Source organism: Sphaerodactylus townsendi, linkage group LG06, assembly GCF_021028975.2.
Source record: "Sphaerodactylus townsendi isolate TG3544 linkage group LG06, MPM_Stown_v2.3, whole genome shotgun sequence".
NCBI classification, from domain to species: Eukaryota; Metazoa; Chordata; class Lepidosauria; order Squamata; family Sphaerodactylidae; genus Sphaerodactylus; species Sphaerodactylus townsendi.
Window position 1 is genome coordinate 118,221,009 of NC_059430.1, and position 19,306 is coordinate 118,240,314.

The 19,306-nt window shown below is 44.0% G+C and overlaps 1 protein-coding gene across 1 annotated transcript; it reads left to right on the forward strand.

Moving 5' to 3' along the window:
- Positions 1–8,393: 8,393 nt before the first annotated feature.
- On the forward strand, positions 8,394–15,550 carry LOC125435356 (trihydrophobin-like). The gene is made up of 6 exons (XM_048501545.1): positions 8,394–8,550; positions 10,322–10,378; positions 10,747–10,767; positions 12,820–12,876; positions 13,903–13,929; positions 15,419–15,550. The coding sequence occupies exons 1-6, from the start codon at positions 8,479–8,481 to the stop codon at positions 15,422–15,424; spliced, it is 240 nt and encodes a 79-aa protein (XP_048357502.1). The 5' UTR covers positions 8,394–8,478; the 3' UTR covers positions 15,425–15,550.
- The last annotated feature ends 3,756 nt before the right edge of the window (positions 15,551–19,306 follow it).

Sequence of the window (19,306 nt, forward strand, 5' to 3'; positions counted from 1 at the left end):
AGGGAGTGGGGAGGGTCGGGCCGGTAGGCGGCCGGCAAGCTTAGCGGTTCCCGACACCCCAGCAAGCTTGGAGAGGATGGCGGGCCGGTAGGCGGCCATGGGCTTAGCCAGTGCCCGCCTCCTCAGCAGGAGCAGGAAGGGTGGAAGCCGGAGTGTAACCTCTGGGGCTCCCCTTCCCGCTAGTGGCCCCAATGAAGATTGGGGAATGTTGATGTTGCGACCTGTTTGCTGCCCTAGCTTCTCTGTATATAGTTTTGATATTAATCATGTCTATATTAATAAATTGGGCTGCGGCCCAATCCATTTTCCAGCTTGTCGTAGTTGTGTCATTATTTTGGCGGAGAAGGGTCTCACCATCTGCACGCAATGATATTCCTTCATGTGAATATGTTGCATATATGGACAGACAGACATGCACACGTGCACACAAGCACAAATTACATATATAGCAGACCTATAAATTCTGCCTGCCAAGAAAATATGTGTGCAAGTGGTGCCTGAAACCCAGAATCTGTTGTTTTGTAATCTGTTTTGTAATCTGACTAACAGTGAGTGTTCGGATTTGTCTGATAAGCTATCTATTTGGATAATGGGTACATTTATTGACTTTTAAGGCAGCTGATTCAACACCTAATACTAATTTAATGGTCAGTCCAGAAAAAAATAGAGTGTCACAGATTAAACAAAGATGACAGAGAAGTTGACTGAATGGGGATTTGAACCTAAGACTCTCAGAGTACCTCTCAGTACCTCAGATGCTTCTTGAAAATTATAGGCCTTGATGGTGAACAAGTCCTGGGGTTTGCTCCTCCCAGCATCATTTTAACCTAAGGTGACCAGATTGTCATCTTTTTTAAAATCCAGGGCGGAGGGGTGGAGTGCACTACCAGCGTGTCGCAGTGACTGCAGGAGGCCGCCTTACCTTGCCTTTTGGAGGGGCACTCCCTGGATTCCCGCCCTGTGACAGGGAGGCGGAAGCGAAGCGCCCAGAAAGAAGCGCGCGCTAAAGCGGTCGCGATGCTTGTGAGAGCTCAGCCTTCTGGGGCGCTACCCTGTTTCCTGCCCTGTGATAGGGCAGGAACCGGGAGCGCCCCAGAATGCAAAATCGGGACAGGTGCAAATCCCCGTGGGACGCGGGACAGATTGGTGTAAGGCGGGACTGTCCCGCCAAAAGCGGGATGTCTGGTCACCTTATTTTAACCCATTTTTGCTCTGCAATATTCTGTCTAGGCTGTACAGTGAATTTTCATTGACTCTGCTGGGTCACAACTCAAGAAGAACAGCCTGGGAATGTATTGGCTGCAAGCTCTCACACAGAGAAGTTGCTATAGATAGCAAGTTGGCCTGGCCATCAACTTGTGTGGTTAGAATCATGGTTGCTTAGGATACCCCAGGTCCCAATTATGCTGTAAGCACATGAAAATGGCCTAGCTTTGAGTCAGAAACAGCCGCATAGATCATTGCATGGACATTCTCTGCTACCACAGTGTAAAATCACAATAAAACAAGGGCTTGGACAGATTTATGGAGGAGAAGTTGATCTATGGCTACCAATCTTGATCCTCCTTGATCTCAGATTGCAAATGCCTTAGCAGACCAGGTGCTCAGGAGCAGCAGCAGCAGCAGGTCATTTCTTTCACATCCTGCACATGAGCTCCCAAAGGCACCTGGTGGGCCACTGCGAGTAGCAGAATGCTGGACTAGATGGTCTCTGGTCTGATCCAGCAGGCTAGTTCTTATGTTCTTCCAGCTATAAACCCAACTATCCATTAATGGACTGAGGAGGATTTCTTATGAAAGAAGGTCATACCAGGCTGGTGAAAAGTAGAAAACAAAATGGAAAGCAAGTTTGCCTTGGGAAGGAATGCCATAAAGTGGGTGCCACCACAGAGGAGGCCCTGCTCCACACTCTCAAAGATTATGAATTAAAGCTGACATGCAGATGAAGCTGTAAACATGGTCTTGGAGCAAGTCAGTCTCCATAGCGGCTGCTCAGTGTGGACACATATGGATTCATGTCTGCCTGTTGCTTCCTTCTATGATGCCACCAGCTGAATCCCACTCAAGCTAAGCCTTGAGGTACAGCCAACACTTTTTGACTAACCTTGGTTTGCTTCTGGCCACCAGTGGACTCCCAGGACAGCAGATCCCCAGGCTGTTTGCTTGGAAGTTAGAGGAAGTTAGAGGCTCCTAATATGAATGTCCCCAAGGATAAGACACAACACAAGGTTAACTAGGGTGGCCAACTCTGGGTTGGGACATTCCTTGAGATTTTGGGCGTGGAGCTTGGGAAGGGTGGGGTTTTGGAAGAGGAGGAACCACAGTGGTGAATAGTGTCATAAAGTCCACTCGCTAAAGCTGATCTCTCTTGTCTGGAGATCAGTTGCAATTCTGGGAGATCAGGAGCTTGGCAACTCTAATTTAATCATAATACAATTTGCCATTCACATTGTTACCCCACTTTCTTCCTAGGAGATCAGCGTGTCATATATGACACACCACCATACGACCCACCTGTGAGGGATGTTCACAACATCTTTTTGACCTGCAGACCCAGCTCTATTCAGCCTTCTCCCAGGGTTCTCAGCTTCTCCTAGAAGGGGCTTTCTCATTCTCATGAGCCACAGTGGTGCAGTGGTTAAGAGCAAGCGGACTCTAATCTGGAGAACCAGGTTTGATTCCCTGCTTCTACACTTGAGCTGTGGATTCTTATCTGGTGAACTGGATTTCCCCCTCCCCCTGCTTCTACACATGAAGTCTGCTGGGTGACCTTGGGGTAGTCACAGTTTTCTCCGATCTCTCTCAGCCCCACTTACCTCATAAGGTGCCTGTTGGGAGAGAGGAAGGGAAGGAGTTTGTAATCTGTCTTGAGTCTCCTTAATGCACAGAAAGGTGACATATAAACCCAAACTACTACTACTACTACTACTACTACTACTACTACCACTACCACTACCACTACCACTACCACTACTACTACTACTACTACTACTCCTCTTGGGTAACTGCTGCCACCACCTGACCTTTCAAGGAATTTCCCACTGAAGAGGGTCAGGGCCTCCCAGCTTCCTTTCCACAAAGGCCTTGCCTTTGTGTTTCCTAATTCTCCTCTCCTGGGTACCACAGGGATGATTTATGGCCGGGCGGGAACTCTTGACTGGAGGATTAGCTGCTTTGTCAGCTGCCAGTCTTCCATACTCCTGGTGCCTCCTTTATGAAACAGAGTGTTCAAGATGGTGAAGGTCTATGCGGTACAGAGAACTGCTACCAGCATCCAATGCTAAGAAGCATGTATTAAGAAGAAAATATTTGCAAGCATAATTTCAGCACCCTACCAGGTCAAGCAAGGGATTCAAAAGCAATGAGGGACGGACACCATTCCTCTGTCCCTTTTTCTTTATATACTATATCAGTTGTTAAAATAGAACAGGCTGCTAGTCTTAGGATGTTTTAGCTGCTTACAGATTCTGCATTACCTGGAAGAAGTTCTTCAGCTCCTTGGGCAAGCACATGGTCAAAATGACCACTGCCCCCAGAATTCAAGCACAAGCTCTTTCCTCTTCAATGATCCAGCCAGAAGTGCCCCTTTCTCTCTGCTCCTAAGAGTTTTATCAGTTCCTAGTCCCTACCCCCTTGACCTGGTCAGTTTGGGTCAAAGCTTTTCCTTCTGGATAAAGATATCTTCTTCCTGAGGCTCTTCTATCCTTTTGAGACTTCCTATCTGTTTGTAGGTAACCTACCCATTGTCTCTAACTACCTGTATTAGTGTTTCTAAAGAGTGGCTGGGCAGTGCTGTAAGTCTCCTGCCCAGAGGGGAAAAAATGGTTAAAATGTTCCCCTCTCACCTCGAGTGGGGTAGGAGAAGTTGTTTCTTTACAGAGGGAATTATATATGCACTGGAGCCCTGAATTGCAGGCCCAGATTTTTTTTAATCGAGGGGAGAATTGGGGTTCTACCAGAAAAATGGGATATGTTTGCCAAACAATAATTTTAATTGGTAATCGTCAGGACACCTGGTCAGAGCGCACTTTTTTCTCATTTCAAATTCCAATTAATCTTATCAAAAGCCAAACAAAACCTGTCTTATCAGTCCTTGGTGAATGCATTGGCATCGTCCCAAGAGTGTCCCTGCTGCCAGCCCTTTATCTACAATTCGAGTTTGTGGAATAGTTTGTAAGTAATTCTTGCTTTATGCAATCTGACGCCTTTAACAAACAGACAATATACCTCCCACAACCTATTACACAGTATGAGCGTCAGTGTGGCTGTGTTTGGGATACCCCCTCAATTACTGGGTGTTTGGAAGTTCTGCATGGCTTAATTATTCAGATGGGCAATTATGGGAGTAATCAAAAGGAGGTTTACTTAGAAGTAAGTGCCATTTTATTCAATTGAGCTTACTCCAGGACATTTGAGAGCCAATACGTTGTAGTGGTTAAGAGCGATGGACTCTAATCTGGACAACTGGGTTTCATTCCCCACTCATGCACATGAAGCCTGATGGGTGATCCTGGGCCATTCACAGTTCTCTCAGAAGTCTCTCAACCAACCTACCTCTCAAGGTGCCTGTGGTGGGGGTTTGAGACTCCTTAGAGAAGAGAAAAGCCAGTATAAAACTCTTCTTCTTCTTCTTCTTCTTCTTCTTCTTCTTCTTCTTCTTCTTCTTCTTCTTCTTCTTCTTCTTCTTCTTCTTCTTCTTCTTCTTCTTCTTCTTCTTCTTCTTCTTCTTCTTCTTCTTCTTCTTCTTCTCCTTCTCCTTCTCCTTCTCCTTCTCCTTCTCCTTCTCCTTCTCCTTCTCCTTCTCCTTCTCCTCCTCCTCCTCCTCCTCCTCCTCCTCCTTCTCCTTCTCCTTCTCCTTCTCCTTCTCCTTCTCCTCCTCCTCCTCCTCCTCCTCCTCCTCCTCCTTCTCCTTCTCCTTCTCCTTCTCCTTCTCCTTCTCCTTCTCCTCTCGCTCTTCAGCCCGATCTCTCGTTCTCTCTCCTTCTCCCTCTTTTCTCCTTCCTCCTTCTCCTTTCCGTCTCTAAGAAGTCTTCATGTTGCCGTCTCCTCCTCCTCCTCCTCCTCCTCTTTCTTATGAAAGTGATCTCAGGATTGCAAGTTCTGAGAACTTGGGACTGGGATATGAAATCGAGCTGAGAAATAAGTTTCTGCCACATATTAAAAGATAATGAAATCGTTATGATTGTTCAATCTTTTATTATGGTTTTAAGTGATATCTTCACCTGCCTACAGTCCTTATTTGAAGAAAGGCTGGGCACTTTATATTGAGGCTTGTGTATTAGCGGGATATATCTATGTGTTGGAATGAAAACAGGACACACATACACAAAATTTAATATAAATTTTATTATGATCTATTGACCCAAAGAAATAAAAATAACAATGTGCAAATTGTAAAATACAATACCAGTCAAATAGTCGAACAGCAAATAAAATATTATAAACTAGACACAAACTATTAATACCAAACAATTTGCAGTAAGAATCAGCACTCAGGGTTCTCGTTTTTTCAGTCTAAATGCTGCTACCAAAATTGTTGCTTCCTCCAATGAAATCCTGCCACTTTTATCTTCTAACAGCATGTGGACACCTAACTAAGCTGAGCTTCTTCTCAGGTTCTGAGAATAGGGGAAAGACACTTTGTTGCTGCAATTTACAATCTAACAGAATATGTTGGGGAGTGTCTGTGTCCTTGAGGTCCTTTACACAGAGATGCCAAGGGCAAGGTTACCAATCTTGACCCTCCTTGATCTCAGATTGCAAATGCCTTAGCAGACCAGGTGCTCGGGAGCAACAGCCGCAGAAGGCCATTGCTTTCACATCCTGCATGTGAGCTCCCAAAGGCACCTGGTTGGCCACTGCGAGTAGCAGAGTGCTGGACTAGATGGACTCTGGTCTGATCCAGCAGGCTAGTTCTTATGTTCTTAAGGTTTGAGAAAGAGAAGATGCACAGCAGGGTATAATGCTGTGAAGTCTACCCTCAAAAGCAGCCATTTTCTCCAGAAAGCTTGCTCTATGCTATGGAGATTAGCTGTAGTTCCAGACCTTTCAGGTCCTACCTGGATGTTCACCATAATTCTGATTTTTGGGAGGTTAGTGAGATTAAAGCAAGGCTCAAACAAACTGCACAGAAAAAAAAAGCTGGCAGTCACAAGTGTGGATAACTTCAAGACTGTCAATATATTTTTCAACTGTATGCACACAATAAAAGTATCAGTACCAGTAATGTCTCCACTGTAACACACTTGCATCAATATAAGACTATAGCACTTGCATCAATATAAGACTATAGCACTTGCATCAATATAAGATTGGGGGATATCTCTTGGGTCCATTTATATTACTGAATCTCTGTCTTCAAATTAATGAATGGTTATTATGCTTCATATTAAAGGTAACAGGGTAGGTACCATGAATTGTGTTGGCCACTGGGGATCCCACTGGGCACTTGGCACTTGGCACCTGAAGAACCACCATTGTGCTTCGCACATCCAATATGGTTACTGGTCGTTGTGGTTTTGCTCTGCGCTTAAATTTTTCACTTAATCTTGCTGATGCTGTCATATCAAAGTGCAAACAAATCCCATGGTCTCAGTCACTGCTGACACCCTCCCAAGTTCCCACTCCTCCCTCGGGACTTTATCTTTAGACAAACTGGAAATAACTTTTGGTATGTCTTACCCAGATTGTGCAAACTGATCTCCGTCCGCCTTGAGCCAACAAAAGCAAATGAATGAATCTACCCAGAACTCACTACACTCTGTGCATGAGAGGGGGACTGATTTAGAACACCTGGAGCAACTAAGCAAGTGTTCTTAGAGGGTGGAAAGTGCTACCAAGTTATAGCCAGCTTACAGTAACCCTGTGTGCTTTTCAAGGCAAGAGACATTCAGGGATGGTTTGCCATTCCTTCTTTTGGATAGTGAGCCTGGTTTTCTTGATGGTCTCTCCTCTAAATACTATTCAGGGTGATCCTGCTTATCTTCCAGGATCTCATGAGATCTGGGTAGCCTGGGCTTCTCAAGATTACCACATATTACTTGAAGATTTGGGTGAGCCTCTAACTTTGCAACTCTTCTAATTACAATGAGTATGCAACTCTTCCAGTTATAAAGGGGCACCCTACAAGCATATCTACACATTTGTATCCCACGCTTTCTCCAAGGTGTTCATAGGGTATACAAAACTCTCCCCCATTGTACCCTCATAGGAACCCTGTGTGTGTGTGTGTATGAGAGAGAGAGAGAGAAACTAGCTGAGGATGATTCAGTTTGCTTCTTGACAGAATGGAGATTTGAATCCAGGACTTCCTGGTTTTAGTCCAACAACTTACACCACACTGGTGCTCTTGTGAATGTTAGTTCTATTAGTTTTCCCCTGACTTTTTTTTTCTTTTATGAAAAGCTGCCATGGAAGCTGCTGTCAATAGGAAGACTAGCGCAGAGGAAGCAATTTATTACCATTTCCCCACAGAAGTTTTTTTTCATTAATGTTGCCCTCAATTTCTTTCCCCCGTGGGTACCCAAATCTTTTTCTCTGTCTGGGTAGAAAACAAAATGGGGGAATTAACAGAAAACCACTAGACAAAGGAAGGTGAAGCAGTTCCATCCACCAGTCTTCCCATTCAATTTTTCCCCTTCCTTGACAATTTTTGTAGATGAAAACAAAACAGGGAAAGGTTATATGTGATTTTGATGCACATGAAATTTGGCTTTTCGAATTTAAGGAATGCTGAAATTCTACTAAATTTGAAATTGGATGAAATGTTTCTACTTGACCACTTTCAAATCAAAATTGGACAATTGGTTGCCATTTTCTGTCATGCTTTTGGACGAATTGGTTTACAATACATGATAATAGTACAATACATGATTACATGAATATTGCCATTACTTATATCACATACCAAAGAGTCTGCATGAACATCTGAATTTGGGCATTGTTTCATTGCACACTTTTGAATTTCAAACATTTTCACGTATCTTTTTAGTGGGATCAGCATACTTTTGGATTACAAATTATTTGGCTTTTTTTAAATGAGAAGATGTATTTATTCTTCTGATAAAACCACAAATGAGCCTGTATACTACAAAACCTATGATTCAGTGCCATTACAAGAGAATTATGAGGAACTATGTTTTCTTCCAAACACGAATGAATTGAAACAAGGACGGGGGAGCTTTTTAAATTCCACATGAGCCAGGGGAAGAAAAAGTAAAACACGATGGGAAGAAAAGGGTTAACCATCTCTTGGCCCAGGACTCTGCTAACCTTTTTTTGAAATAGCATTTTAAAAAATTGCAAAAGATCCTAATCACAACGCATTTGATTATTCTCTGGCTTTGCCCAAAGGCTGAGTCACAGGGCTTGGTCCACAGAAGTTGGCACTGCCCAAAGTGGAAACCCAGTATAAATAGAGGCCTCCTCTTTGCTGCCATTCCCAGACTCGATTTGAGAAAGAAAAATTCCACACCAAAGATGAAGTTCCAACTCGTGGCTGCTTTCCTGGCCGTCTGCCTGCTCTCCCTGCAGGGCATCAGAGCTGCTCCCGTAAGAACAAACCCGATTTATTGATGGAGGATGGGAACGATGGCTGTGTCTTGTGAATAGAGCTGAAATGAAGGGTCAGATTGACAGAGAGATATTGGAGGATTTGTGTTCAGATTGAGTTCCAGAGAGCCAATGGGGCACAGTGGTTAAGATGAGCAGATCCTAATTGGTTAAGATAAGCAGATCCTAACCAGGTTGGATTCCTCACTTCTCCGCATGAACGGTGGAGTCTAATCTGGTGAATTTACAAACTCCTTTTGCTTCCTCTCCCCAGAACAGACACCTTGTGAGGTAGGTGGGACTCAGAGAATTCTGAGAAAACTGTGACTAGTCCAAGGTCACCTAGCAGGAATGTAGAAGTGGGGAAACAAATCTGGTTCATCAGATAAGACTCTGCTGCTAGTGTGGATGAGAGGGGAATTGAACCTGGTTCTCCAGATTAGAGTCCACTCCTCTTAACCACTACACAATGCTGGGGAATAAAAAATCCTTCCTTCCTTCCTTCCTTCCTTCCTTCCTTCCTTCCTTCCTTCCTTCCTTCCTTCCTTCCTTCCTTCCTTCCTTCCTTCCTTCCTTCCTTCCTTCCTTCCTTCCTTCCTTCCTCCTCCTCCTCCTCCTCCTCCTCAGTGTATTGTGGTCCCCATCTTAATATATGGGCTCAACAATGCAATCAGGAAGTCTCCTGGGCTTCTGTGCTGTGAAAAGCAGAGTTGAGGGCCTTGAATAAAAGCATTAAGGCAAGAGTGTAATGGAAGCTAAGCAGGTTGACCTTAGTTAGTACTTGGATGAGAGACCACTGAAGAAGGCTAAGGTGGCTATGCAGAAACATCTCTGAATGTCTTTTGTCTTGAAAACCTTATGGGGTCGCCATAAGTCATCTGCAATACGGTGGCACCTTCTATCACATAAAGGAATGGTTCAAGAAAGTGCTTCTTATAAATGGAACAGGATTATCATCCAAGCCATTCTATATGCTATATATTGTGTTTGTTATGTGAGTTATTCTCTTCTCCCTGCATTGTTTTTGACTTTTGTAATTCCACTTTCTGTATCACTCAGCATGTCCTGTCTGATACCTTTTTTTTGCACTGTTTCTGGTTTTTCTCCTCCTAGTCCTATTTCATTGCTGATTAGACCTGATGCGCATTGCAACTGTTTCATCAGATGAGGATCCACCACTCATATGGAGGAGTGGGGAATCAAACCCAGTCCTGCAGATTAGAGATGTTTCACACAGCATAATCCACCCTGATTCTCTTTGAGAAAGGTGGACTGCCCATAAAGTAAATTTAAAAAACTAAAATAAAAAGAAGGTGGTGGAGACCGCTTCTAATGGGGCTGTTAAAAAAGGGAATTCAGATTCTTTGAGATACATCTTTGAGCTGTTCTCAATTCTCTCTCCCCCCTCTCTCACCCCAAAGCTATTTTTCTCAGAATCATAGAGTTGGAAGAGACCACAAAGGCCATCAAGTCCAACTCCCTGCCATGCAGGAACAAACAATCAAAGCATTTCTGACATACGATCATCTAGTCTCTGTTTAAAAACCTCCAAAGAAGGGAGGCATACACAGCTATCCTTTGGAGGCAAAGAGGAAATCTAGGGGAGCATTTCAATTTGGAAAACTGGACAGGAGTAAAGGTTTAGAACACCACACACCAATGTGGATCACTCCACAGTTGTTTAGAACAAAACAGAAAAGGGAAATTCCCGTCTCCCAGGGTAATATCCAGACACCCCCTAAGATGGTCTTCTCTTTTCATTTCTCCACAGAACCAGGGTAGCTTTGATGACAACAATGTGGGTTCCAATAGCTTCAACGACAACGGCGTAAGTATCTAGAACCCTTCTGTATTTTTAGAGGGAATTTACTCTTTAGATCATTAGCATTGCTCATTTCTCAGCACAGAGGGGGGGAAATTCTGAAATTGGAGCAAAAACCTTCAATTGAAGGTCCTCCTTTTCCCTCTGAGGCCTTCCAGAAGATTCCCCCCGCCCCCAATAAAAAGGATGAGAATATTTACCCCTTTTAATGCCCTTTTTGTGATGGACCTCCTTTGGGGCTATTAGCATGTTGTTCCCTCTTAGCATAATGGAAATGTTATTGTTGAAGAAGATTTATGTTGCCTAGGAAGGTGTGAGATTGGATGTTGATGACTTCCTGAGTTTCATTTTTTCTCTTTTTGTTTTGGTTACAGAACAATGCCTATGGTGGTGGAGTAAGTATCAGCGAGTGCACATGACATTTCTAGTCTGGCACTGCTTTTAAATATGTATTGCTATTGGGATTCTAAGAATTCTCAAAATCCTAAAGACGATAGTTAAGCCAGGAGCAGCATTAGTTAAGGTAAACCGACAGGACTCAATCTCAAAAGTGAATCTGCTCAGGGTAGGTTGGAATGGTCTTATTTGTTTGTTAGTTTGTTTCAGCTTAAATGCTGACCTTTCCAACAAAACAAAACAAATGCCTTTAATGGCATATTAAAAACATTACAGTTATGAAACAAACCGATTTGGTGAAACACATCCAATGCTAGTCCATGTGGATATCAATCCATGTTCACTGGTTCAAGTAAAAAAGAAATTACTAATTCACATACTGCCTAATCTAACCTATCCAGCAGGATGCAAATACTATCTCATCAGATTGACCGTAGAAATTTTCAGAACTAGGAGCTGACCTTTCTCTTGCATGCTCAAAGCAGCTTCCAACACTGAACAGTAGTGATAAAATCAACAAAAAAATCTCATTTAGGGTTCAGTGCCATTAATCTCCAATAGGGCTACTAGCAGTTAAATTATACCCCATAAAATCATCATTCACATCAGGCGTTAAAAGAAAGAAGAAGGAAAAGGGGGAAAGGAGGAGGGGGGAAGGGAGGCCTGCTTGATGAATACCCTTGATGCCTCAGCCATACAGAACAAGTAACCAGAGTGTCAGGTTTTGGCAACTGGTCACAGCTCCAGGCCAGAAGGCATGACATATGTGATCCATTGCTGAGACACCGAACAGTCTTTTCAGTTCCATAACTAACTAAGGTAACAGTTTCACACCTCTAAAAGTTGATGTCATTGGCCCTCCTCCTGATCAGCTGATCTTTGCAGCTCTCTTTGGTTCTTGCAGTCAGTGTGCAGTCCCCCTTCTGGCCATCTGGAGGGTGGCGCTGTGGAGCAAACCAGATTGGGCCAGCCACTCGGTCTGCATGCATGCAGCTCAGAGAGAACACCAAGTTAGGTGCTGCAGTCTATGGTTTTGAGTTTGAGTCTCTCAACACTTGACAGAAAACCAACTAGAGCATCCCTTCATGGATGGAAAGGGGTTCTAGAAATGTAAAGAAAACTCACACCAACATCTAGAAAAGGGCTGTGGATGCTCAGCTTTGAGGTGAGAGATGAATGGGGAAAGATCTTCTGGGGACCACTGGACTCATAGAAGACGCTTTGGTGAACCTCACACACAAATATAGCCACACTTTCTGGACTGCTCTTGCCAAGATATGTTATTGGTATAGGTGGAATAAAGCCAACCAAAGCAATCCATGTCCAATGTTAGGCTTGAAAATTCAAATAAGCATCTAGATTTCTGTACTGTTCATGGAGAACTTTCAAGGATGTCAATTTTCTACTGGATAGAAATTATTCCTTTTTTTTTACTCAGTCCCATATTGGGCAGCCAGAGTCAATTTAGGATGAAGTTTCTGTGTTTCCAACAGGTATAATAAAAGTCACAGCTTCACTCTTCTGTAGGACACTTTAGCATTATGGGGTATTTTACTGCCCTCTGTTGGTCAGATCATGAAAAACACTCATTGATTCTCTGCAGACTTGAAATCTAGAATCTTAAAAAGCTTCCTGGACAGACTGGCATGGAGGGGAGGGTGGCATGGAGGGGAGGGGCCCCAGCATCTGGACATGGCCCAGCCACCCTACCAGAGAGAGCGGGAGGGGAGGGAGAGGTGGCGGGAAGGGGAGTGAGTGAGGGGTGGCATGCAAGGGAGGGGAAGAAGGGGGAGGGGGGCCAGTATCTTAATTCATTCCAAATAGAGCTGGATGGCTAATCAGTACTGTCCATGTTCTGTCCCAGAGCAGTGAGAATCAGTATTTTTAGAGCCTTTTATGTCAGATACAAGACAGAAAGGCTCTCCTTGAGAACGCACAAAATTAATATAATTCTCATAACTGTGCAAAAGGTTATTTCTGTATCTATCGATACTCAGGACAATGGGGAGCTCCCAAACACCGACACACCCTCTTGTGTTTTTTCCCCCTAGAATGGTGGCAGCTTTGATGGCAACACTGGCGGGGACAACAGCTTCAACAACAATGGCGTAAGTAGAGTTGCCAAGTCTGGGATGGGAAATTCCTGGTGCTTTGGGGGTGGAGCCTGGGAAGAAATCTCAGCAGGATACAGGTCATGTTTCAAAGTTGTTGTTTCATCCAGAACAACTGATCTCTGTAGTCTGGAGATCAGTTGTAATTCTAGAACAGGGGTCTGCAACCTGTGACTCTCCAGATGTTCATGGACTACAATTCCCATCAGCCCCTGCCAGCATGGCCAATTGGTCATGACCCCTGTTCTAGAAGATCTCTAGGATTTCACTGGAGGTTGGCCAATTTAGGCACCATCAGCAGCTCCACAAACCTATGAGTCTGTTGGGCAGACCCCCCACATAATGAACTCTGTGTGCCCACAGAGAGGGCTCCGAGTACCACCTCTGGCACCCGTGCCATAGGTTCACCATCACTGGCCTAGAGCATTCCCAAGAGGGCCACAAAGCTTAACAGATTTGGAACAACAGACACAGAGAAGAGAATAGGTTACAGAGGCACGTGGAAGCATTGCTCCCATGCAAAAATAATTCAGTACTAATGGATTTTCTGTCTCCCTGAATTCTCCCATCACATATGAACTGAACACGTGACCGAAAGTTCCTCCCATAACCCTTCAGAAGGCAGAACTTTTTGGAGGGATGGGAGGTTTTGCTTTCAGAATTTAGGTTTTTACATTGTTTCCAGTCTATAAAGCCCTGTCAAATACAAGCTCTGCCTGCTAGCTAGCTCCAAACTCAAGCTGTAGATGCTGATCCCCAGAAGATGTTGTGTCTCATCCATAGCCACTCTATTAGCTTCCAGTGATGGCAGCCATGCTTCAAATAGCAACCTTTGGAGCAAGAAGCTCTCTAATCCCATTCCATAGCATCCAGGAAAGAAAGAATCTTTCATGGGGTTTTTTTTTTCATCACTTGATACATGCTTGAGTATCTCCCAGGTGGTCTAATAGCTCGGAAATCAGCTATTTAGTTAAGCTTTGTGCAGAAATACCAGATCTGGAATGTTTTGTTTTTGTTTTTCAGAATAATGACGGCAACCCCGTAGTTTGGGTGAGTATGAATATCTACCTTGCTTTGTTAGCTGTAGGATTTATAGTGTGTAAGCCTACCTCACAGGGTGTTTGTTGTGAGGAGGGAAGGGCAAGGAGATTGTAAGCCCCTTTGAGTCTCTTACAGGAGAGAAAGGGGGGGATATAAATCCAAACTCTTCTTCTCTTCTAAGCAGAACATACATTCTTCTCAGTCCACTGGGTTCAGTTGGTTCCAAAGGATATAGCACTGCTTTGTGACACAAAGATGCCGATTCTTCAGCTCTCTTTGGTACCTCCTTTGGTACCTCAAATAATTGCTTTTGCATTAATGGGGTAATTGTGAAAGGCATCCAAATGACTGAGGCTGTAGCTAGAACTGCATGATAATTGCTTTGAAGAAATAAACCACAGATCTATCTGGTAGTCAGTTATACAAAATGGGGTTTATCAGCACAGGGCTTCCCCTACTGTTTATCTCTGATATCTGGCATTCAAAGAACTGTCCCTAGACTGTTTAGTTCTGCTGGCTCATAGCTATTGCTAATTTTGCACCAAAGGAATTTTGAAGAGCAAACCTAGCATCTTCCAGCCATCTGTAGAACTTCTGCTGTTTTGTTCTTCCTCCTGACTGAGGCTTAAACAAAATGTGAAACATGGGGTTGGATTCACCCAACATTTCTGCTTATAATAAAGGAAGCATACCCTTTGTCGATGATCAAAAGGGATTACCCACAATTGCTATGTTAGGATCAAGGGACCAGCTTGGTCAAAATACATGTGACATTGGGCTATAATAAGGAGGGGAATTGCTGGCGAAAAGCTGGTTGGATCCAACCCATGTTGGGAGAGGGTGTGGCTCAGTGGTAGAGCATCTGCTTTGAATGCAGAAATCTCAGAATCAGTGCTGGCATTTCCAGGTGTACGGACCAGGTAGTAGGTGAGGGGAACCACTGCCCATCTGAGTAGACAGTATTGACCTTGATGGACCCATGGTACAATTCACTATTTTACACAAATCCAGCTTCATGGATTCACGCAAAACAGAGATGATAATGCCTCTGGGTATGAGCAAAGTGCCTTTAATGCACCTTTAAGGACCAATGAATGAATGAATGAATGATTTATTATGATGAAAAACCAGCTCAGGACCTATGCACATTTTGTATAGCAGGCAAACACTATTCTGTAGCTATGGCAAACTCCATGAAGTGAGGAGAGGAGACTCCTATCTTCTCTGAAGTCTCGATAAAAGGTTGGGAGCATGCTTCAAAGCATTACTGTTAGCACAGCACCCAGGCATGTTTCCACTGCATGTCACAGATATACTTCTTTCTTTTGTCCTGTGGTGTTCACTGCACCAAACACTGTTGAACATGATGCAAGCTTAACCATGCAAATCAGCACTGTGAGATAAGTTGTTTGCCAGTGAAAGCCAGCCAGATCTTTTTATTTCTTTGCCTCTTCCTTGTATTTGAACTCTTACAGGTTTTTCTTTTCCTCTCTTACAGTACTAGACGCCCAGAAACCCACCACCACATCTGAACAGTTGCCCTCCATTCTTCATTGCCTGTTATTTCCTCTTGAATGATTCTTGAAGATGACACCAAAGTCCCTTTGCAAATAAAGAAATCTGATTCCACAAATGAACTTCTCTTTCTGTGACTCTGTGATCCTATGGCTCTGGACAGAGAAGACCAAACTTGCACAACCATTACAAATGGTGTGAATCTTGTCCATGATGTTGTCCTCTGAAGGTATGAGAGTAAACTTGAAATTCTATGCCCACTTAGTGAGGCTAAGTGAAACATGGCCAACTAACCAGAAGGGGCCATGGCTGAGGGGTAGAGTATTTGCCTGGCATGCAGAAGGTCCTAGGTTCAGTTCCCGGCATCTCCATCTAAAACATGATCAATGGTAGGTTATGTGAGAGACCTCTTCACGAGATGCTTGGAGAGCAACATGATGCAGTCTGAGTAGACATTTTGACGTTGATTGACGCAATACTGGCAGTTTGAGAAAACTTCATGACCACTTTGTGCCGGCCTGTGTAAGATGGCTCATGTAAACCTGTAAGGGATTAGACTTTGCAGCTGGAAGTAGATGATCATTTTTTCCCTGATAGTTACAAGTGGTAGAAAAGAGGCACAGGATATGGTGCACATTCTCATCTGTTGACAGATCTGGAGGTTTCCATGTGTGTAAAGTGCTACAAATTCACAGCCAACTAATGGCATTGCTGTAGGCTTTCAAGGCAAGGGATTAAGCACCGGTGATTTCCATTGCCTTCCTCTGCAAAGACTTCCTTAGTGGTCTCCCACTCAATTACTGATCCTTCTTATCTTCTGAGATCTGAGGAAATTGGACAATACTATACCATTCCACATCCTGCAGGTTTGATAGTACTTCACAAAAGCCGCCACAATTTTTCCTTCTTATGTATTGTCAAAGGCTTTCACGGCCGGATTCAACTGGTTCTGGTGGGTTTTCCGGGCTGTGTGGCTGTGGTCTGGTGGATTTTGTTCCTAATGTTTTATGCCATCTGTGGCTACAGCATCGCGCTAGAGGTGTATCACAGAGAGAAGTCTGGCTGCACTGTGTCTGAAATTAGAAAGGGAAAGTTTAATTAATGGTACCATTGTCCATGTCCCAGGGTGGGGACATAGCATAGCAAGTTCCACCCAAACACTTAATGATTGGTTCCCCATCCTGGGACATGGACAATATACCACACTAAACTTTCCCTTCTCACTCTGGCCCTTTCCGCACGGGCCTTTTACAGCGCCCTAGGGACGGCAAAAACGCCGTCCCTAGGGAGCTGTTCGCATGGGGGGTGCAGCTGCATCGTGTGAACGGTCCCAGGCATGGGGTGTGTGTGTGTGTGTGTGTCGGCGTCGTATATGCCGACACATACCCCAGCATGGCCGTGCGGAAGCAGCCTTAGACACAGTGTGAAACAGGCTTTTCTCTGTGATACACCTCTGAAGATGCCAGCCACAGATGCACAACCAGTTTTCCTTCTTAGTTTGCTATTGGAAAAACCTGTCAAACTGATCGGACTGCAGATGGCAGTGTGGCAAAAGAAATGAGTGCTAAGTAGAAAATACAGGCTATCCAACACAACTTCCAACTTTCTTAAAAAAACTGTGCTAGGTCTCCAATTTAAAAGGTGACACTGCCTTCAGCATTGGCCGTTCACTGATACTTGGGAACATGCAGAGAAGTCACAGGCCTGCATCTGTCAATCAGCTTCTGAGAGCTTTCCTGGGATGTGTATTTTGGATATACCCATTTCCAGGTTTTGCACTGAGCAACTAACCCTATTCTACCTCCAATGTGCTGTTAGTGGTAAAATGTACATAGTTACTAGTATAGAACTCAGGCTCATAATTAGATCTGCCAAAATACCTTTTGTCAAGTAGCAAAGGCTCTTTATCTTTAACAAATCACCAATGTTGGTATATGTGGGTACAGGAACAGTTAACGTGTGTAGGCTTTCTCATTGGGTTTTGTAAATATGGAATAATAAGAATATTTTTGCAGTGTTATGATTTTTATTGCCATGAACATTTCCAGGCACCAGTAGGCCAAAGCATATTTGATTAGACAAAAGCAAAGGGGGAAAAAACAGGATAATTTGCAAGGAAGCAGCATTCCCTCCTAGTGCTCCACAGCCCTGATTATTTTTAGCATAATCTGTGGTCTAACATGGTTGAATGTCTATAAGATCATTGGTCAGTTCTTTCTTCCGATGTCAGTGGTAAATGCTGGGAAGAAGAGAAGAGGGGGGGGGGAGTGACCAATGGAGTCAGATACTGGTTGATACAAGTTGCAGTAAATGTCAGAAAGGCAATGATTGGTGATGCTCAGTTGTGAATCTTGACCTACCAGATTAATGTTAACATCTGAAAATTCAAGGATTCAGCGGCAAATACTAAGGGCCCTTCCGCACACGCAAAATAATGCATTTTCAAATCACTTTCACAACTGTTTGCAAGTGGATTTTGCTATTCCGCACAGCTTCAAAGAGCACTGAAAGCAGTTTGAAAGCGCATTATTCTGCACGTGCGGAATGAGCCTAAGAATCACCTAAAAGTGATTTCTGCATCAGTTTTTATGTACCCTAGGAATCGAGGACTATAGAGTTACTATTGGATTTTCTGAATTGGATTGTGATTATTGGCATTCCCATGGGAATGCCAGCCCTCACCACATTTTGTGCATTCACAATAATACATGCAGAGCATAACTTTCTATTTCCAGTAACCTTTTCACCACATCACCCTCCAGCATTGCCAATAAGAGAGAGGTGCTATGTCGCCAGGAGCAGAATCAGTTTTCAGAGGCCCTCATTCAGTTCTATGGGACAAATGAAACAGACTGCAGCCTGGACAATACCAAGAGGCAATGCGCGGATTTAGTTCAATAGAGCATCTGAATTTACCCTTTCCTCATCCCCAGAGAAGAAAATGGCCACCATTCTTTACATGGACAAAATGGTCCTTAGAAACATTGTCTTCTCCCTCTGGAAGCAAAGTCTGAAACAATGTATTGTCAAAGGCTTTCACGGCCGGAATCACTTGGGTGCTGTGCGGTTTCCGGGCTGTATGGCCGTGATCCTCTGAAGATGCCAGCCACAGATGCAGGTGAAACATCAGGAGAGAATGCTGCTAGAACATGGCCAGACAGCCCGGAAACCACACAGCACCCAAAGTCTGAAACAGTTTTCGCTGGCAGGGACCTCAGGAAGAGGACACAATATGTATCTGTGTGGATATAGGACGAACCTTTCCTTAGAACCATACATAAATGGCCAGGGGGGGGGGAGTGGGCAGGCGGGGGGGTCCAACCAGTTCTCTCTACTTCCTCTAGAAGTGGATTACTAATGGTACCTGAGTGCCGAGAAGGGTTGCCTATAGCAACCTCCCACATACTTATTAAGGGACTGGAGGTGCGTGTGTGCGGCGGCGCCACTGTTTGAATCCCACCACCATCGGAACCTGTTATTAAAATTTTTGGATCCCACCACTGGGAGTGGGTTATATTTCCTTCCTTTTGCAATGTTCATTCTGCCTGAATTACCTAGGTTAGCCAACCTTTTTAGAGATGTATCTACGCAGGGGTTACTTACTGCTTGCAGGATCCTTTTTCATTCTACTCATCGTTCTATTGGGGGGGAAAAGCACACACAAGATTTAATGCATTCCAGTCCCATGGCTCTTTTTCACACAGACACTTTAATACATTTCGGGGCAGGAAATAAAACCTTTCCTCCAAGGAGTTCTGCACTGTTTCCTGCCCAAAATATTTTCTTTTCAGCCTCAAAACATTGTAAATTCATCCTTTTCTAGCAAGTCTTTGGCTAAAACATTTTTAAAAGACTTCGTTTGCCTGTGCTG

Bases quoted from the DNA above. Each gene is read 5' to 3' on its own strand.
- LOC125435356 (XM_048501545.1), top strand. From the start codon at position 8,479: ATGAAGTTCCAACTCGTGGCTGCTTTCCTGGCCGTCTGCCTGCTCTCC. The intron at 10,768-12,819 runs GTAAGTATCAGC...TTTTCCCCCTAG, and splicing joins ACAATGCCTATGGTGGTGGA to AATGGTGGCAGCTTTGATGG. The intron at 12,877-13,902 runs GTAAGTAGAGTT...TTTGTTTTTCAG, and splicing joins ACAGCTTCAACAACAATGGC to AATAATGACGGCAACCCCGT.